This window comes from Bubalus bubalis, chromosome 4 (genome assembly GCF_019923935.1).
Source record: "Bubalus bubalis isolate 160015118507 breed Murrah chromosome 4, NDDB_SH_1, whole genome shotgun sequence".
Classification (NCBI taxonomy): Eukaryota; Metazoa; Chordata; class Mammalia; order Artiodactyla; family Bovidae; genus Bubalus; species Bubalus bubalis.
Window position 1 is genome coordinate 39,771,753 of NC_059160.1, and position 21,727 is coordinate 39,793,479.

Sequence of the window (21,727 nt, forward strand, 5' to 3'; positions counted from 1 at the left end):
TTCGGCCCAGGCACTTCGTGGGCACACCTGCCCGTTGTCTTTGTTGGCCTAGGGAAAGGCACCCAGGACCTGGCTCACCTCGGCTGGGCGGGGAGTGGACCGCCAGCAACAGCAGCAGCAGGAGTGAAACAGCCCCGGGCAATGCGCGTATGGCTTCCGCGCGTGGTGACCGGTCCATCTTCGCCCAGACGCAGGCGCTGCAAACCAGCGAAGAGAAGCGCTCCGGCCTCACTGGGCTCTGAGCTCCCGGAAGCGCCTGCCTACATCACTCCATCCTTCCGAGCCGGGGGTGGTGGGTGGGTGGCGCATCTACCGCGCAGCCGGGCGCGCAGGTGTCCCTCCTCAGGACCAGCCCAGCCGCAGCTGCTCTTCGGCCGCCCAGGTGTCATCGCGTCCCCGCCATTCACTCCTGCAAACAGGCGCGAGGTAAAACTTGCAGGCGAGCCAGAATCAGATGCAGGAGATGCTAGGACAGATGCGGGACCAAGGGGATCAATGGCCTAGAATTCTCGGCGCAGGTGAATTCTGTTCCCAGTCAGGGAATGTGGCCCAAGTCCCAGGGTAAAGGAAGCCGGGCACCCATGCAGGACACACGCAGGCTGACCCCGAAAGGAGGAAGACTCTTGAAAGTTTGAGTATTAAAGATCCCACCAGCGTCTAAAAGGCTTGTTGAAGACCTTGACACTCCTGAGTTTTCAAAAGGACTGGATATGAACGATCAGAATTCTGCCCTACTCCTTTTCTGGGTGTCTGTTATCATCAGCTTCAGTGGAATGGACCAAAGCTGTGGGATCCAGCATTTAAGATTGTTAAAATGAATTCACTGCATGTTAGCATTTTTTCAATCAATATCATTTTCTAGTAATTTGTAACAAATTATCTTGAGGTTGGGAGAGGAATACAGCTAGAATTTGTAATTGATTTATAATTTATCAAAAAATGAGGACAAAGTTAAGTGAACACTATATATATATTAACTAACCTAGACACCCAGGCCCAATTGTCTCACTTCTGTATAAAATAGAAATAAAAGCTCCTTGAGGTAGAAGGGTAAACAAATCAGGGAGACAAGTGGTAGACAGAAGGACAGGAAAACAGAGATGATCAAAGTGTAGGCAGGTACAGTGACAGGCAGGTGACAGCTGAGGGAAGAAGGAGCAGAAGGTGAACTGGGAACCTGGGGCAAAAAGCTCAAAGAATGGGATTGACACCCAAACTTGAGACATACCATCTCAAACCTTTTTGTTTCATGAACCTAAAAGGAGTTTCTGTGATTTTTATATCTCAAGTCTTAGATCACTGAAAAGCTCTGCTGCTGCTAAGTTACTTCAGTCGTGTCCGACTCTTAGAGACCCCATGGACTGCAGCCTACCAGGCTCCTCCATCCATGGGATTTTCCAGGCAGGAGTACTGGAGTGGGGACTGAAAAGCTCTACAGCTGTACTATTCAATAGAGTAGACATTAGCCATATGTGGTTATTCAAATTAATATTAGCTAAAATAAAAACTGAGTTCCTCAGTCACACTAGCTACACTTTAAGAGCTCACCAGCCACCTGTAGCTAGTGGCTACCATACTGGACAGCACAGATACAAAACACAGTCGTCATCATATAGTTCTGTTGGACTGAATTGTTTTTGAGGGTAGCATCGTTTTAAGCAAATACAATTTGGATGACAGTTTGAGTAGATGACTCCCAGGTTTTGAGCTTGAGTGTTGGGGGAACACCAGGAGGGGGCTTGGTAAGGTAAACAGCTCTTTCCTGAAGATATACAACTACACCTGAGTTCTCCAGGTTACCTCCAGGTAGTAGCCCTCAACACGCTTATCTCTGAGTTTCGCTTTTACTGTAGCAATCTCACAAGTGTTACCATAACCATTTGTGGCCTCAGGGACTCACTACTCTCCAAAAAAGCTCAGATTCTCCAAATGGACCCAAACTCCTCTCTTTTTCTTAGCAAGAGTAGGTCATATTAAAGCTACTACAAAGCTCTTAAAAAATGAGAGAGAAGGAAGGAAAAAATGCAAGTTGGACCCACAATGTTCAAGTTCATGGCTAACTTTCTCATGAAGCTCAGAAACCGTGTCCCCTTGCAGTCTTGTACACGTGGTACACACACAGCTTTGCAGGATCATTAGTGTTTTGTTTCAGACCTGAAGTCTCCATGGGGTTGGACATCATTTCCTGTTACAGCATAGCTCCCTTTGTTTCCAGAGTTCAAACTCCCAGCCTTAAATGAGACCTTGTCCTTCTAATACAGAGGATTGTTCCCTTACAGCCATAAAAAAATAATGCCTTTCCATTAAATAGAAAAAGAGTCATTCATTGTGAATTGCATACATATCAAAAGCCAAGTCATTAGTTTCAGATAGAAATTTGCTAGTAAGATGATGGTTTAAATATAAATTGAGTTTGTGGTGATGCTGGAATGGAAGTATTCTCTTACTTAAGGAAAAACCACAAAACTATAGAAAAGGAAAGGATGTCAAGCAGAGTGAGCTGGACTATCCCAAACTAGATTGAGAAACCTGCATTGAATTTGAACATAATTTCATTAGGGCAGCATAATAGTGATCTGCTATTGGAGGCGTTCCAAGACGCTTGATGCCCTAATTCTAAGGATAGTTGAAAAATTAGGAGTGTTAGGAGACTAACCCGGGAGCAATAAGTAAACCATGGGTACATAATGTTTTGTGTAAAAAATGTTTTTCCATCCCTACTAAAACACTGGTTCAAACTCTAGAACAGTCTCCCAAATCCCACAAGGCCTAGGAATGGGCAGTAAAGTGATCATTGGTGACATTAGAAACAGCAATTTCCTTTGAATTTGTTGCAGGGACAGATTTCACTAGGATGCAGACAGAGTGTGAAGGCCAGAGATAGAATGAGTGGAGACAATTTATTCTGATAGAGTGGCTGTGAAGGACATAAACAGATGCAGTAGTAGCTACCGCATGAAAAGGAATAAAGGAAAGGTTTTTTCCAAGTGACCTTCATGGTGGCCACCAGTATCTGTGTTTTAAAATAGAACTGAACTGACAAGAGCCAGCAAAAGGAAGAAGTTAAAGAAGAAAAAGAAAGGGGTTAAAGAATGAAGTTCTTCAAAAGTGATATCCAGGGCCCAGGATCCTCTTTTTCCATTGCAGCAACAGGAGAGAGGGGAGAATTAGATGCAGGTAAGTTTGCAGACAGAGTGCAGAATACTGAGGAAGTACCTGTTTTCTACTTTGTATTTACACCATCAAGAAAGAGGTGAAGGCAGCTCCTCAGTAAGATGAGGGGAGGGTATCTGGAAGGGGTAAGTACTGAAATGGTCATTGTGCGGCATGAAAAGGACAGCAGGCACCATGCACACACAACAATGCGACGAATGAATGAACAATGGGGGAAAGGAGGAAAGACGGTATTTTTTTATTTTAAAAGTGGGCACCTAATGGTGACATAAATTTCAGTGGGTACTAACCACAGACCACTTGAGAGATTGAAACAAGACTTAATTATTTTCATCATATTTTATATAAAATATACATTTACATAAATTTTATTTTGGAAAGACCTAGGCAAAGTGTACATAATCAGACTTAAATAGGAGAAATCCTTTATGGGAGATATATTTCTAACTGGCACAGCAAAAGTAACAAAAGTGTACATTTATATATAACTGATCAAAGGAATCTGAAAAACATGATACAAGTATTTCCATCTAATAAAAGGAAGGATGAGTGAGTCACAGCAAGTCAGCTGATTTCCACATTATAAAAGCAGGCCATGGTTTCTACAGATACTTTAATGTCTTTGGAGGAAATTTAAAATTTTTTTTCTTTTTCCCAGAAACACAACAAAATCGCTTTTACGTGTGGAAGTGTTAGTCACTCAGTCATGTCCAACTCTTTGTGATCCCTTGGACTGTAGCCCGCCAGGCTCCTCTGTGCATGGCATTCTTCAGGCAAGAATCCTGGAGTGGGTTGCCATTTCCTTCTCCAGGGGCTCCTCCTGACCCAGGGCTGATCCCCTGAAGGGAATGGAGACGGCAAAATAGGAGTATTTACCTCTGTCACGTTAAAGTACACGGGCAGTCACTTTTAGGGTTCTGTGTTTTGCTGCAATAATTATCTTAAGAATTTCTAAAACTAAGAGCCACACTCAACAGTTACCTCTGCGGAGGCAGTGGGCTTTCCATTTGGATTTGGGGGACTCACAGAGCTTGATGCTGCTGCTGCTAAGTTGCTTCAGTGGTGTCCGACTCTGTGCGACCCCATAGACGGCAGCCCACCAGGTTCCGCTGTCCCTGGGATTCTCCAGGCAAGAACACTGGAGTGGGTTGCCATTTCCTTCTCCAATGCATGAAGGTGAAAAGTGAAAGTGAAGTCGCTCAGTCGTGTCCGACTCTGAGCGACCCCATGGACTGCAGCCTACCGGGCTCCTCCGTCCATGGGATTTTCCAGGCAGGAGTACTGGAGTGGGGTGCCATCGCCTTCTCCGCACAGAGCTTGATAGGCCCATAGAATTAACCACTCCTTTAATGTACTATAAACGTGATTGAGACAATTGGTAACTTGTCCCAGGTGAAGCAACTCCTTTGTGGCAGAGCAGGACTAAATTCCAGATCTCCAGATTCTTGGATTGGGTCTCCCCTCCTATGGAGCAGCAAGATAACCCCAAAAGGACATTATGCACATTTGTATTACTTGTATGCACAGTGATACAAATACCACTGAGAATGGGAAAAAATGTCCTGGATTTCTGGACATGGAGAGCTCTTTTTAGTTTGTGGCAAATGTTGATCTAAACTTACAAACTAATAATGACCCCATATTGTGATGATGCTAATTTTATCAGTTATGTGCCCTAAAGGTTTTTATGGAAAGGATCCTTGGTGATAAAATTAGAACATTTTTATATGAGCCATTTGTATTCTGTTGTGACATTGTATTTTACTGATAATAAACCATAGCTTGATTGAAGTTATTTCATTTCTTTTAAGTTATATAGCTACAAAAAGACAAAAATAAGGAAGTGCTATTTTTGTAAGGATTGCTCAACATACTTTTCACATCAGAAATTTTATGATTAACTTAAGATTAATCATAAAAAGTTATATTTCCCTACATTTTTGGCATTGTAAGTTTTTATCTTATTCAATTGTAGCCTAAACATAAGATTTGACAGGGTTTTTTTTTTTTTTTTTTACTCTTTTAAAAATGTCAAAAGACGCCATTTAGATAGTTGTTTTTGTTGTTATTAATGGGAAATACCAACATACGCTTTTATCAAAGTAAATGTGATTTGGAAACTAGGAAAAAATTAAAATAAACAATGCCTATAACTACATTTGCTTTGAGTGCTGTTACTATAACCTGTAGATTTATTGATCTAAAGTACAAATCTATCATAAACCAGAGAAAAATATTTTTAAAACTTATTGCAATGAGTACAATTAAGAAATAATTAACAAAAGTTGACATGTATAACTTAAAAAAAAGAGATACAGGTGTAGGCATAAACTTATGTCATGGACCCTTCTATGAGTCATAACAAAACATGAGTTTTATATACTGGGCTCCTCATCTGGTACATGAAAATAGTAGGGCCATTCTCCATCTGAGAACCAAGAGTTCTCTAAATATAAGATCAAATTATAGTCCCGTTGCCACAAATGCAAAACCACCTCAGCCAACCCACATGTTTGTCAATCTTGGCATGGCAGCTTCAACTAACGAAGTGTACTGTTAAGTCATTCTTTGAAATTCCTTGGCTCACTTTAGTCTAAATTTAGAAGTGAAAATTGTAAAAGACTGTAAACAGTCTTGGTAAAAGTCATAAACTCTTATTAAAGGTTTTAGCTTGCAGTGGTTCTCCAGCCTGGCTGCATATTAGAATCTTAACCTGAGTGGCCGAGGTCCAGTGATTCCCAAAGTGCGCACCCAGGTTATTTTCAAGTCCACTAGGCCCTCGATAGACCACCTGTGTGTGAGGGGAGAGATCTCAGCTGTCAGCTGAATGTGGTGTTTCAATTTGAGGCGCTTGGAAGGTTTGAAAGAAACAGTATGAAACCCACATTTGCTTTTTACTCCTCCTCAAATTAGTTTTTTCAGTCGGCTTGTGTGGAAGGCTTTGGACTTTTCTCATTTAGCCTTGATGAAAAGCAGCTGCACCCCCACCTCCCACCCCTGCACCGAATGAGGTCCTGCGTGTTAGGCTCATCAGACTCCTACACTGGGGGCTGTGAAGTACTGTGGGGAGCTGGAATCCAAGTGCTGACAGTCCTCTTTGTTTTGTGATGGGCTTTAAAATAAACAGATCTAAGAGGATATATCTCAAGAGTCCCTAAAATAAAATTTCCTTTCCTTCAAGGTATTTGAATCTTTGGTTTAGTTCACTACAGTTAATCTAATGAGCCATATTTCATGAATACCATTAACAGGTTGAAAACATCTGAGTCAGCTTTGAAATCCTGAATAATTCTTAAGGTTAACATAAGCTTGTAAAGCCATTCTCATGGCTTCTATGTCAAAGGGCATGTGAAAGGACTGCCATTTACTGGAGAATTTGAAGGCAAGGAGAACTGGTTCTACGCAGGGCAGAAGGACAAGTTAGATAGACTGAACTAACTCCAGCCTTGTTATCAGTTACATTCCTTCCTGTCCTGGGCAAAATAGAATTGTAGGACCCTTTGTTCAAAAATTACTAAGAATTTCAAGCATAGCATTCAACCAAGCACAAGGTGCATTTGAGTGCAAGACCCTGAGGCCTGCAGAGACTGCATATCCACGAAGCTGGCTCTGCAATTCCATCTCGGAAAGAGGTTACAAACTCACAGCCAAGCCTGCTTTTGTTAAGGGAACCTGGATGAACTCCATGACTAGCCAGGGCACCCCATTCTTATTTTGATAAGGAGTTCCACATAATATTTCGTGTTACAAGAGCAAATAAAAATAGTTATAACATACACTTAATATCTTTGAAAAATAACATGTGATTTACTTTCTTATAGGTACCATGCAACTATGAAAGCTATTTCATTGGCCACATCTAAGTGAAAGTATTAACTCAGGACAGAAATACCTGATCCAACAAAAAGTGCTTACTTCTAATGTTCAAAGAAATGCCAGTGTGTGCAGACAGAATGAGACAGAATGACAGAGTGAGAAAGACAAAGAGAGAGAGAGAGAGATGGAAGGGGTTGGTGGGGGGAGAGGGGAAGGGGAAGGGGAGAGAGAGAGACAAGAGAGAAAACAGAAACAGATGGGGAGAGAGAAAAACATCGAAAAGAAGGCAGAAAAAGTCTCCTGAAGGCCACATGACCCTTTTCTCTCAGAAACTTTTAGGCTGTAATAGCCAATGCAATTATTCCAACAAATGTACTCTCATATCTTTAGCAGCCCTTCAGATAAGGCATAATTGCTTTTCAAAATTTGGGGCTTGATCTTTTCCATTAACTTTCTAAGTATAAATTTTTGTTACTGATTATTCTAAAAAGTTTGTAATTAAAGTACTAGATATTATTTTTAGCTAGGGTTCCATGTTTTTCATTTTGGAGGTGGAGTAGTTATTTTATAATAAATATTATAGTACATTTCTTGACCTTAGGACTACAGAAGTATAATTTGGGGGACTAAAAATATTTGAAATGAAATTTTAGATACATTTATGATCTATAACATTAAAGACTATTGGAAACAGAAGATCATAGTTGTAATATATACATTATTGGATTACTGATACACACAAACATGTATGCTAATTTAAATTCCATAATCCTTTGTATTTAAAATATTCTGGCATCATCCCTTTCCAAAGAAATTTTTTTTCAAAAATTTTTGACAAAAAGTAATACTAACAACACAGAGGCAGTGCTTTCTGCTACTGGGGCCAAAAAGAAGCAGAAGGCTTCTTGCTCTGGCTGGAGCACGTGACATACGTGTGCCTCAAGCTACTAAATGTGTATGACACCTGGCTTAGCACCAGGAACAGCACTATCCAGAGTAGGTTTTGTTTTTTTTTTTTTTTTAAGTTTATGATGAAAACCAAATTAGAATCACATATTCCAATTTCTTCAACTCCAAAATGTATTACCACCCACACACTGATGGCTGATTCCTAATTTCTTTAACTTTAGCAAGTGAATAATCAATATAAAATTTTTGAGGGACTGTTGAAACTTAATTACTTTGTAGTTTAGATTTATAATTTTTGTATGAAAAGCTGCTACTAAACCACTATGTACAGAGAAAAATGTGTTCATATATTAAATATTTTATAAGTTATGAAATAAATAACACTAAAAGACAAATGTCAAATTGTAAGTTCAACTTTGCCATCCATACCTTTTAAATATAAATATATATATTTTAAAATTATGAATTTAGATTTTTTTCCTAGATTTTTTTGAGCATTTTCCATGAAATCTCCAAAATTCCAAACACAGAACCAAGAACTGCAGGTTCTATCATTCATGTTTTAAGCACAGAATTCTCATTAAGCCTAGGAAGATCAATCAATAGAGCTTCTTTACACCCATTTAGAGTCTATGAAGATTTCTGTAATATACTGTAAATATTCCTCAATGATTAAATATATTTTCAAAAAATAATCTCTGAAAGTTAAGATAATAAAGTAGAACATTCTCTCAATATCTTTAATAATTCTCATGTAGAATATACTATTTTTTCTCCACCAAAATAACAATATATTTGGAGGTGGAAACATTTATGATTTTTAAAAGCACTTATGAAATCTTAGAGCAGAGCCACTACTCCAATAATACTTGTAATAAAATTAAAATAATTTAAAACATTTCCATAAACAATCAGGGGTACTGAGATCCTTGATTTTCCCATAGGAATATGAATACCCATACACAATTCCAGAAACTTCCTTATTGATATAGTAGGCAATGGGAAAACAGCTTGTATCAGAGTGGAATTTAATTTACTTCTCAATAGGGCTCTAGCAATATCCTCAAAAGGATATAAGATAAAGCTGACTTAACAACAGCCTCTTTCCCCATATATTCAAGAAGATTTTTACAAAAACTGTGAGATACTCATTTCTAGTTCCAGAGAATTAAATGAGCTACCTCTTGGAAGAATTTCCCAAATGGTTTATCCCAGAGGATTTATCCTCTCTGAAATATCTCCTCTCATAAAGAAGAGATGCCATGACTTCGTAGCATTTCAAGCCTCTGTTTCTGGGAGGCTACACCAAGAAATGTCTACACTAAGAAATGGAAATAGATCTCCAGGTTGAAAAAGCAGACGCATATATGAAAGGAAATCTAGAATTAAAGCAAGAAAAAATTCTGTAAAATGTGCAGCTGCTGTTTTCCTTCCATCTCAGGTCTCCTAGCCCCTGCTTGCTTTTTTTGTCTTCTTTCATGGAAATGCAAGTCTCCAGCACAGTGTTACCAGCAGGTGTCCCAAAATGTGTCACCCTGAACTTGGAGTGAGAGGAAAATGCCATTGGTCGTGCCCCAAATGATGTGAAAGCAAAGCTTCCATCACTTCTTCCTCTTCCAAAGACACCAGCACTGTCCCTTGAGACTGGGTCAAATGCTGGCTACGTTTGGTTCTTTTCTCGAACTTCCTGTAATCTTTTCTCAAGGCGATCCAGTTTGGCGAGATTTTCCTGCAGTAGTTTGCTGTCTGGAACCAGCTGTAAGGCTCTTTCATAATAAGTTCTTGCAGACACGTAGTTTCCCTGCAGAGAAAAAGAAAAGGGATAATTATATTCTGATCCATCAGAATGCTTGCTTGAAGAATGTGGAGACCAAGAAACAGATCTTCTGGTCCATTTTAACATTAATGTCCTCATAAGGAGACCCTGTCTGCTTGTATAATTTCATCTTTATCTGTTGCTGCCTTGGAGAATCCATTTGTTTAAGTACCGGACCAGATGGAGAATGTGAAAGATAAGGGTTATGCCATAAGGTTAAATGGCAGGAAAACAGATTTTCAATTCTATTAATACAGGGTATGAAGCTATCATCTCATAGTGTTCTCATAGGGTTAACACTATTCCTTTGTAATCAAATGAAACCAAAGCACTGGAAATTCATAATTAGAGTGAAGGGAAGAGAGAGAAGGTTGAGTCAGGGGAGAGGGGGGTGTGTGTGTGTGTGTGTGAGAGAGAGAGAGAGAGAGAGAGAGAGAGAGAGAGATTTTTGAAATTGCAAGAGTAATGATTAAAAAGTTTAGGAATCTATTATACCTACTTAGTGACAGGAAATATTTTAATCTTCACCTTAAAACATAAAAGCAACTTTTGCTTAATACAGGCTTTAGTGCAAATATGCTTTTATAAAATGAAGAGAACTGATAATAAATAATATAGAGTCAAATTTATCCCATACTCAAGGTGTGTGACCATATATGTCTGCTGGATACTCTAAAGGCAGGAGGGAAGGCATGTTGCACCAGATCTGTTAAAGACACCTGTCTCTACCCTCTATTGGTCCCCATCTGTTTTTGAATAAATTAAATATTTCAGTTTAACTGGCAACCACATGTGCCTGGTCCCTGTTAAAGACCCCTGTCTCCACACTCTATTGGTCCCCATCTGTTTTGTTTTTGAAAAAATTAAATACTTCAGTTTAACTGGCAACTATATGTGCCTGGTCCCAGAAGGTCCCTGACAACAAGTCAGAATTATTAACTTTTTCCCCAGATTCTTTTCTTTTCTGCCACTACATGTATTCCTTTTGTATGGTTGACTCTCTTTAAGATCTGTGTGCTGCCAAGTCTTAGCACTAAGATTGGTAGATATCTCTTCATTCTAAAACACCATGAATTTGTTCCATTTTATTCTCAGTTCCATTTTATTCTCAGCTCCATGTGGACAAAGACCAGTTACTCTCTAAATTTTCATTACAACTTAAAACAGTACCTCTTAGAGTAAAAGTACTATGTAGCAATATCAATATTTATTGAATGCTTAAATGAACTACCTCCCAAGTGTCAGGACCTTAGACACCTGCCTGCCATATAATGAGCACTCAGTCTGATGCCATCATTACTGTGATTATTAAATGACTGTGTGTATGTGTGCTAAGTTGCTTTAGTCGTGTCTGACTCTTTGCATCCCTAGGGACTGTAGCTTGCCAGTCTCCTACGTCCATGGGATTTTCCAGGTAAGAATACTGGAGTGGGCTGCCATGCCCTCCTCCAGGGGATCTTCCCAACCCAGGGATCAAAGCTGCATCTCTTACGTCTCCTGCACTGGCAGTCAGGTTCTTCATCACTAGTGCTAGCTGGGAAGCCCATTAAATGACTATTTGTGCGTAAATGAGTAAACACTATTTCTTATGATATTCACTTATCATATTGGTGAAAAGGAGAGTAAAAATCATAGAACAGGTAATTCTACATTGGGAATCTAGGCACTGGCATGTGCATAAATGAAAGTATTTCAGATTATTAACACTGAATCTGATAAGAGGCTAAACAGAATTCTGAACAAATAAGAACCTGGATTTAGCTACATGGCTATTTTTAAAAATTCAAGTATTTAATCTTCATATTGTCTCTTGACATTTCTTAAGCATAGCACATATATGCAGACAACCGAACATCTGTGGCTCTCAGATTGCTCTCAAACTGTGTTCTTACTGTGGTTGATTTTGAAATTGTTTACCCAAGAGGTTTCTCTGAATTTAGGCCTGAGCCTGATACCAGGCATCGCCATCTCGGATCACCAGCTTTCTCTGTCTTTTCAACAACATCTAGTCATAGAATTATTTTCTCTCACTCGAATTGCTCTTTTCCTAATGAAACTGGAAGCCTTTTTAAAGTTATATCCCTTAATTCAACGTCCCCAATTTCTAGGTGCTAGGTGGGGAATTTGAATTATCCAATTTCTAGGACTGTGCTAGCTACTATGAAGGCCACTAGTCCTCTGTGTCTATTTAAATTTAAGTTAATGATGATTAATTAAGAATTGAGTTGCTCAACTGCACCAACCACATTTTAAGTTCTCAACAGCCACAATAGGCTAGTGGCTACTGCCTTGGACAGTACACACATGGAACATTTCCATCACTGAAGAAAGTTCTATTAGCCAGTTCCATCCTAGAAAATGCATTCATGTCATAAGGCAAATTGAAAATATCACCTGACCAAGGTGATATGGCCCAGCTGGTGCAACTCTGATTCAGTTCAGTTCAGTTCATTTCAGTGGCTCAGTCATGTCCACCTCTTTGCAACCCCATGGACTGCAGCAAGCCAGGGCTCCCTGTCCATTGCCAATTCCCAGAGCTTGTTCAAACTCATGGCCATCGAGTTGGTGATGCCATCCAACCATCTAGTCCTCTGTCTCCCCTTCTCCTCCTGTCTTCAATCTTTCCCAGCATCAGGGTCTTTTCCAATGAGTCGGTTCTTTGCATCAGGTGGCCAAAGTATTGGAGCTTCAGCTTTAGCATCAGTCCTTCCAATGAATATTCAGGACTGATTTCCTTTAGGATGGAGTGGTTTGATCTCCTTGCAGTCCAAGGCACTCACAAGAGTCTTCTCCAACACCACAGTTCAAAAGCATCAGTTCTTCAGTGCTCAGGTTTCTTTATAGCCCAGCTCACACATCCATACATGACTACTGGAAAAACCATAGCTTTGACTAGATGGACTTCTGTCAGCAAAGTAATGTCTCTGCTTTTTAACATGCTGTCTAGGCTGGTCATAACTTTCCTTCCAAGGAGTAAGCGTCTTTTAATTTCATGGCTGCAATCACCATTTGCAGTGATTTTGGAGCCCAAGAAAATAGTCTCTCACTGTTTCCATTGTTTCCCCATCTATTTCCCATGAAGTGATGGGACTGGATGCCATGATCTTAGTTTTCTGAATGTTGAGTTTTAAGCCAACTTTTTCACTCTCCTCTTTCACTTTCATCAAGAGGATCTTTAGTTCTTCTTCACTCTCTGCCATAAGGGTGGTGTCATCTGCATATCTGAGGTTATTGATATTTCTTCTGGCAATCTTGATTCCAGCTTGTGTTTCTTCCAGTCCAGCGTTTCTCATGATGTACTCTGCATATAAGTTAAATAAGCAGGGTGACAATATACAGCCTTAACATACTCCTTTCCCTATTTGGAACCAGTCTGTTGTTCCATGTCCAGCTCTAACCATTGTTTCTTGACCTGCATACAGATATCTCAGAAGGTAGGTGAGGTGGTCTGCTATTCCCATCTCTTTCAGAATTTTCCACAGTTTGTTGTGATCCACACAGTCAAAGGCTTTGGTGTAGTCAAGAAAGCAAAAGTAGATGTTTTTCTGGAACTCCCTTGCTTTTTTATAATCCAATGGATGTTGGCAATTTGATCTCTGGTTCATCTGCCTTTTCTCAATCCAGCTTGAATATCTGGAATTTCATAGTTCACATACTGTTGAAGCCTGGCTTGGAGAATTTTGAGCATTCCTTTGCTAGCGTGTGAGATGAGTGCAATTGTATGGTAGTTTGAACATTCTTTTGACATTGCCTTTCTTTGGGACTGGAATGAAAACTGATGTTTTTCAGTCCTGTGGCCACTGCTAAGTTTTCCAAATATGTTGGCATATTGAGTGCAGCACTTTCACAGCATCATCTTTCAGGATTTGAATTAGCTCAACTGGAATTCCATCACCTCCACCATCTTTATTCATAGAGATGCTTCCTAAGGCCCACTTGACTTTGCATTCCAGGATGTCTGGCTCTAGTTGAGTGATCACACCATTGTGGTTATCTGGGTCATGAAGATCTTTTTTGTATAGTTCTTCTGTGTATTCTTGCCACCTCTTCTTAGTATCTTCTGCTTTTGTTAGGTTCATACTGTTTCTGTCCTTTATTGTGCTCATGTTTGCATGAAATGTTCCCTTGGCATCTCTAATTTTCTTGAAGAGATCTCTAGTCTTTTCCATTCTATTATTTTCCTTTATTTCTTTGTACTGATCACTTAGGAAGTCTTTCCTATCTCTCCTTGCTGTTCTTTGGTGCTCTGATTATGAAAGTGAAAGTGTTAGTCACTCAGTCGCATCCGACTCTTTGCAAACCCACGGACTGTAGCCTGCCAGGCTCCTCTATCCATGGAATTCTCCAGGCAAGAATATTGGAGTGCATTGCCATTCCCTTCTCCAGGGTATCTTCCCAACCCAGGAATCGAACCCAGGTCTCCTGCATTACAGGTAGTTTCTTTACCATCTGAACCACAAGGGAAACTCCAGTAATAAAAAATGTATTATAGTTTTTCTGCTTCATCCATTTCATTTTACATAGAACTTTATGAAAAATATCATCTTTTATTGCTAATAGTATGAGCAAGTCTCTTCTTCCCTCTGTTTGTCATCTCCTTGCAAAGTTTTATTCCAGCGCTCAACCTTGCCACAGCCCTCAGTATTTCCTAAGCTTCGCCCAGACTCAGGCAAGGAGTAGGGCCCAGGAATGGGATAATATTGCTCGAGGCACATATTTTCTGGCAAGGCAAAGGTCACAGAAAGTTAATGGTTGTTCTTGAAGGCCTCATGATGATAATCCTGCAACCTGACGGTGACATCAAAATGACCACATCCAAGCCATGTGCCTGATCTATATATCTGTGTTGGACTGAATGAACGTGTTAGTTGCTTAGTCGTGTCCAACTCTTTGTGACCCCATGGATGGTAGCCAACCAGGCTCCTCTTTCCGTGGGATTTCCCAGGCAAGAACACTGGAGTGGGTTGCCATTTCCTCCTCCAAGCGATATTCCCAACCCAGAAATAAAATCTGCGTCCCTTGCATCTCCTGCCTTGGCAGGTAGGTTCTTTACCACTAGTGCCACCTGGGAAGCCCTGTGTTCTTCTGTTAGATCAAGGCTAATAGCTACAGAGTAACTATTCTATTATTCCTTTCCATCTGTATAGTTATGGATCATGTTTTTGGTTTGTTGTGTTTCTGGGAATGATCAGTTCCCACTTAATCATAAACCCTATTTATCCTTTGTTTAAATTATAATCACCATCTTGCTATTTTCTCAGGATAAAGTTTGAGAGAAGCCTGAAGATAAGCTAGCTAAATAAGAGTGATCCTTTAAAATCATGTAAGACCATTGCATTTCTCTGCTCGAAGTCCTCCAAGGATGGCAACTTGTTTGGCATAAGGGCTGAAGACCTTACGTCCCCTTCCTTCAGTGCCCTGCATCATCTGTCCCTGTGGCCTCTCTGCCCGGGCTTCTGTCGTTTCCTCTCACTTGCCTCCTCCCTGCTCTTCAGATACACTGGCACACTCACACCTCAGGACCTCTGCACGTGCGCTGTCCTACTTTTGCCATGTGGCTTGCTCCTTTCAGATCTTTGTTGAAACACCACTTTTTAACTAAGGCCATCCTTAACCACCTCAATTTAAAGTTTCAGCTTTTACCCCCAGCACTTCCTATCTTCTTTCATTCTTTTATTCTCTATAGCACTTATCACTCTCTGATATATTTCACGTGTATATGTATATACGTGGGTTTCCCAGGTGGCACAGTGGTAAAGAATCTGCCTGCCAATGCTGGAGATGTGGGTTTGATTCCTGGGTTGGAAAAATCCCCTGGAGCAGGAAATGGCAATCCACTCAGTAGTCTTGCCTGGAGAGTCCCATGAACAGAATAGCCTGGCAGGCTACAGTCCCTGCGGTTGCAAAGAGTCAGACATGACTGAGTATGCTCACACACACAATACACACATACACACACATATTTAGTTACTGCCTGTTTTCCCCTACTAGAATGTTAGCTCCACAAGGACAGGCATTTTTGCCTTGTGTTCACTGCTTTATTCCCAATACCTAGACATGTACCTGGTACATAGGATGTTCTCTAGCAATGCTTATCAAATGAATGGATGGATGAATGAGTGTTCGTGAATCTTTGATTTCCTGCCAAGGGTAGCTTCCAGTTATTAACTCAAAGGTAGCTTCTTCTCTTGAAAACAAAAAACTATGTTTTTCAGTATGACAGGTAATAAAAGATACACTAAGTATAAGAAATAATAACCCTATAGCTTGACAGTGAGTTAAGCTACAGAAAAATAAGCTGTAAACTTTAGTTCACACAGCAGACTTTATCTACTATATGATGATACCTAAGTAGGTATTATTTTCTTTATGATAAAATTATGACATCTAATTTATATAGATTTGCTTTTTAAAATGGCTTCATGATATTCAATGTCTGGATAATACAAAGTGAACATAAACCCTGCTAATAACACTTTTAAGCACCTATGTTTTCAGTATTCAAATAATTCAAAGAGGAAATTAACAATAGTTTTTCAAACTTTTAAAGGGAAGAAAGACAAAACACAAAGGGAAAACCTGGTTTACATGAATGGGAATTATTTTCTTACCTTGATGTGCTGAATTCCACCCATGTTCATCCAGGCCTGTGCTTGATCTGGATTTAACTCCACGGCCGCTTTATAGCTCTAAATACATAAGAAATATCTTCAGGCTGGGAAATGAGAACCCATCTTTAACACTGTAGGATCACGGAAAGCATTTTCTATATATGTGGAAATTTAAATGGTTGATAAAATGAACAGTCATGTCTAGTTCTCAGGTGTTCCCTTTATTTCTATTATTTTTCAAAGCTGATGGTTCTAAAGTGGAGGAAACTGAAATGTGTAATTTTCTTGCAGAGCTAACCTCTGGACTTAAAAAGGCTGAAGACGCCTGCCAGGCATGCAGGTGATTTCTATTACATGCATCATTTCCCACTGGCCTTGATCTGCTAGAAAATGGTGCTCTTAGACCTTTGCACTGTAAATGGACTTTGCAAGAAAAAAATTATAATCATAGAATCTTTGTTTCCTAAACAGCTTAACCCTCTCACAAAATCTGATTATTCATCCCATGCTTAAATTCTTGCAGGGACTGGTATTCTGTATTTCTTTAATGACATCTAATAATTTTTTACCAGAGGATAGTTTTAATCATTAGAAAGCCTTTGTTTTTCTTCTGCCTTGTGAAAGATCTTAAAGTGTTTGAAGAGAGTTACTTGTTTCTCAAATATTTTTTGTCTGAATAACATGTATCACAATGTCCTATCTGTGAAGTACATTCTTAACATTTGCACATTTTTTTGCATCAAAGGGTATATTCACCATTGAGCTTTGATTTTAAGAGCTGTCACTTTAAATAAAACTAAAGGCTAAGAGTACTGTCTTTGATTACAAAGCTAAGTATCCATGTGTATATATTAATGTTCCTTGCTATTTTCCTGAATAAGAATCCACCTGAACAGATCCATAAATAACTAGAATCTGTCCATCACTCCTCTACTTCAGTTTGAGGAGAAAGAAGCAAATGTTAAGAAACTGTATTGCTAAAAAGTTGCTAAAGTAACTGAAGAGTATGTTTTGTGTTAATTTTTATCAGCAGAATAAAGTGTTTATTTCTTATTCTCTGTATGACCTTGAATAAGTTAGAAAAGCTCTGAGTCTCAATTCAGTCATAAAATGAAGACAATGAGCATGTTTTCTTATATGATTGTTGTGAATATTAAATTACTTAATAAGTGTGAATTATACATTAAAAAACTAACATTGTAGGGGCTATTATTGGCCAATGGCTTTATCCTACTCTTCATAAATCAAGTCATAATAACTATTTAATCCATTAGTCAAGTAACTAGAAAATACTTTTGTTTTTAATACAATATATAAAATACAGACAGATATAGATGCCATATAAATACTCATACAACTGATCATGTAAGTTATAAATAATTAAAGACAGCACTGAAAGTTTCATAAGGCAGAGAAGAATTCAGTTTCTGCTCAAATTGGCCACCATTTCTGTTTTAACATTCACATTCAAATTAGTTTCTCCAAATATCTTTATGTGCTTTTCCAATAATATTTTAAAAGCCACTTACTATTTATTTTCAAAAACAATCTTATCATTTGAAATTTTATTTTTTTGCATAATTTTATGACTTCATTAATTATAACCTGTGGCTTTATTGAGGAAAATACATGGCATTTCTGTAACATTTCATTATGCTTGTAAATGTCTTTTTATTTCAAAGTGGGTTATCAATTTCATTCCAAAGATACACACACTGAACACCACTAAGATGCAACATACTATGTTTTAGAACACAGAAGGAAGCAGTCCTTTCCACAAGGAAAATGCAGTCGAAATAGGGAGCTAACCAGAGTTCATGCATGTGCACAGAGGGAAGAGGAAGGAGAGGATGGGGAGCTGGAGAAGAGAGAGGGAGACTCCTAACAACATGATATATGATGCTTTCAAATCACTGGTAGAGATAAGAAGTGTTTTAGGGGTTCATAGGAAACACGTCACTGGATAAAAGGATGGTGGGGAGGGCTCCCTGAGGAGACACAGGCCTGTGTCGGTAGATGAGCGGGATTCCGCAGGGACTGGTGGATGGGGTGGACAGTGTTATAGGACATGTGGAATGCCAAAGCTCCTTGGGGCACTAGTCTAGCTGAAACAGAGGGTTACTGAAGGCAAACAGAGAGCGAAAGAGTGAGAGAGAGAGAGAGGGGAAAGCTTACTTGAGGGCAAAATGTAGAATGCATTAAACATCAAGCTAAAGGTAATAATTCAGAAAACAATGTGGAGGTATTGTAGAACTCCTAATGGTCAAAAACCAGAGGCTCAATTATTAAAAAAAAAATAAACTTACAATGTCAATTAATCAGAAAAATCACTCTACCAACATGCCATTGATCTTAGCTTTCAAGGTATATATTTCATTAAAGATTGAGAGAGTATTAATTTTAATCCATGAATTTAATAACATTTTTATTAAGTGTTTATACCTCAAAAGCTTTGTCCAGGAGGTTCTGCTCTCTCAGTTGGTTTCCTTTTGTGAAAAAAAGTTCAGATATAACTTTTGGGTCCTTTGGTTTCAGCTTGAGAGCCTTGTCTATAGCATCAAGTGCCTGTATAGGTTGGAAATTAAGACACAATAAGTATAGATTAGATAAAGAAAAACTAACTTAAACAATATCTTCCATTCTTTTTGTTTTTATGTATTGGCTAGTGTGGTCAGTGATGATCAAAACACATTCTTCATCTTATCTGATGTTCTCATTGAGGAATAATGCAGCCCTGACCGAATAATTTCCCTATACTCCAGGTTTCCTATTTATTTCCAATGAAATATCCCTGATCACTTTACAGGAACATTGTGTGATCCTTTTGAAACAACATCTGGGGTTGGATGTTTTGCCCTGGCCACATGTCCATCCGGACCACTCCAGCAGCCTCATCTTGGGGCCTGGTGCTCACTCCGCCCTCAGCACCCACTACCCCACCCCCTGCAGCCAGAGATCCCTTCAAAGCACAAATCTGACAAGCCTTTCTTCTCCTTAAAGCCTCAAAGCTTCTTGCAGTATAAGGAAAAAATCCCTTGTCCTGGTCCCAAGCCTTAGGATAGAGTGCCCAGCAACCTCTGTGGTTACATCTCACACGCCCCCTACTCCCTCAAGCCCATCCCTCAGACGGGCCATTTGCTGTTAACTTGGGGCCTTTTCATGTGCCTTTTCTTGCTTGGAATGCTATTCACTGCCCTTTTTTGTTTAATAACTCCTATTCGTCACTCAACCTTCAACTTCACGTCACTCTATAGAGAACCCTACCACCCAGACTATTTGGGTTCCCTGGATATGCGCATTAGGGACCATGCTGCTCTTCACAACATCGCTGGACACAAATATAATTCTGCACTAGTTTTGTGATTACTTGTTCAACCTTTGTCTCCTCTTCGATTGTAAACTCCAGGAGGACAAGGGAAATAATTTTTGTGGGTTTTTTTTTCCCCCAACACCACTTTATTCCCATTTGATAAATATTTTGTTGAATCAGTTCATGAATCTACTGGTTATGTGGCATAAAAATGAAGATAAACAGTACAGTTGCAACACAGGGCCATTGACATGCCTTAAAGGGTTGTTATAAGGATTCTATAAGATATATTTGAGGGAACATGCAAAGTTATAAAACATACCAACGTTAGTCTTTACTGAGTTAGCTGAAAACAAACTGAATGACACCACATAAAGCCTTCAGACCCAGAACAAACCAAGAAAACATTTCAAGGGGTCGTCTAAGCAGTCAAGGAGGTATCTGTGCAAAGTGTCAAGGGATAATGTTCAAGACTGCTCGCCCTTGTGAGAGTGCAGGCTGGAGGGTCATCAGCTACACCCGATTTGTGCCGTGAACACAGACAATTCCAAACAGTGTGCTCTCTACCTTGTCGTGCTGCTCCTGCTTGCTGTGGATGGCGGACAACAAGCGATAGCATTCAAGGCACCCGGCCTCCTCTGACACAATGTGACTGGTCATCTTCTCAGCTTCTTTTGTCTGTCCCATCACGGCCAAAACCTGAGCCTGCAAAACCACACGGACCTTGGCTTAGATAGCACTTGGTTATCATCTTATCAAAGAAATCATTCAGGGAACATTTCCCACAAAAGTGCTCAGCATCTATTTGTGACACACAGAGAGGGCTGACTTATCACAGTTATTAATAACAGGCTTCAGTCTTCTGTTGTTTGTTTCTTTATGTAGTCATGTGCCTGCATTTGTGCATGCATGGCCAGAATATCAAAGTCATTCAATGAAATGACTTGTGCCTTTTTAAAAAAGTTAACTATATGAAAGAGAAATATTTCCCTATGGTTTCAACAGAACACTGTTTTTAAAACAAGAAAACAAGTTTGTTTTACTGTAAATCTAAGGAAAAGGAAGAGTAATGATCCAAAAATTGAAATAAAAAATATTGTCAATATTCATTTTCCTAAATTTGATACCTAACTGTTCTGTGGTTATGTTAGAGAATGTCCTTGTTCTTAGAAACTGTATGCTGAAGTATTTAGCAGTAAAGATTAAGAGAGCAATAATCTCACATAGCTCAGGAAAAAAATAACATGTATTAATAATATGTATATGCACATACATATCTAAATATGCACATACATACATGTACACATACACACATACATACTTGAGAGGTGATAGATGCATCAAGGTGCTAAAAATTTATCAATCTGGGTGAAAGAATGTGCAGGATGCTATATAGAATTCTTGCAAAATTTTGTAGGTTTGAAATGATTAAAAAAAAAACATAAAAGTGTCTTTAGGGTCCATGTGTTTGGTGAATGGGTCTAACATTGGTTAAATATGAATATTCATTAAATGGATATAGTATAGCATTCTAGTTCCCATTATGAGGCTTACTAACTACAGCTCCCTGTATTGCGTGCCATGCATTTCTTCTCTTCTCCATCTTCTTTCCTTCCTCTGTCTACTCACCAGTGCCAGGCGGAGTTCCCTTTGGGAAGGCTGAAGGGCCACGGCTTCCCGGTAAGTCTGCAAAGCCTCTTCGTATCTGCCAGTGTTGTAATACAGCGCTCCCAGAGGTGACAGTATCTCAGTTTTGCGTGCTACCTGTAGGGCGCTGAATTTTGAGGAAACAAATGGACATTTTTCTTCTAATAGGTACATTTCCAAAGGTTGAAATTTAGATTCAGGGACCATGGTTTGAGACTCTGTTCCCACCTGGTCTTTGTTTTTATATCAAGAAGAATGTTAAAAAAAAAAAAAAAAAGATCATGGTGCCATCCTCTGACTATAAGAATGTTTCTAGTGACCTTAGCAATATGTAAATTGGGCTCCAAGCATCTTTTCCATTCACCGAGATAGGCTTGTTTTGATGTATGCAAGTTTTTCATTCAGATCCATTTTTAAAATTGTTATTTTTAGTTTGGGTTATTA

The 21,727-nt window shown here is 39.3% G+C and overlaps 2 protein-coding genes across 15 annotated transcripts in view; both read right to left on the reverse strand.

Annotated features, from left to right (window-relative positions):
- Nucleotides 1–4,330, reverse strand: part of LOC102404700 (ovochymase-1) — a 96,252-nt gene extending 91,922 nt beyond the window's left edge. For all 13 annotated transcript variants that reach the window (XM_044941302.2, XM_044941301.2, XM_044941298.2 and 10 more), the window contains exon 1: nt 79–4,330. In XM_044941302.2, the coding sequence (XP_044797237.2) occupies nt 79–178 (100 nt within the window). In that variant the 5' untranslated portion in view covers nt 179–4,330. The remainder of the gene's footprint in view (nt 1–78) is intronic.
- Nucleotides 4,331–5,120: 790 nt separating this feature from the next.
- TMTC1 (transmembrane O-mannosyltransferase targeting cadherins 1) overlaps nt 5,121–21,727 on the reverse strand; it is a 304,715-nt gene continuing 288,108 nt past the window's right edge. For both annotated transcript variants that reach the window (XM_044941304.2, XM_025283452.3), the window contains 5 exons: nt 21,266–21,410; nt 20,204–20,341; nt 18,769–18,891; nt 16,327–16,404; nt 5,121–9,700 (listed from right to left, as the gene is read on the reverse strand). In XM_044941304.2, the coding sequence (XP_044797239.1) occupies nt 9,560–9,700; nt 16,327–16,404; nt 18,769–18,891; nt 20,204–20,341; nt 21,266–21,410 (625 nt within the window). In that variant the 3' untranslated portion in view covers nt 5,121–9,559. The remainder of the gene's footprint in view (nt 9,701–16,326; nt 16,405–18,768; nt 18,892–20,203; nt 20,342–21,265; nt 21,411–21,727) is intronic.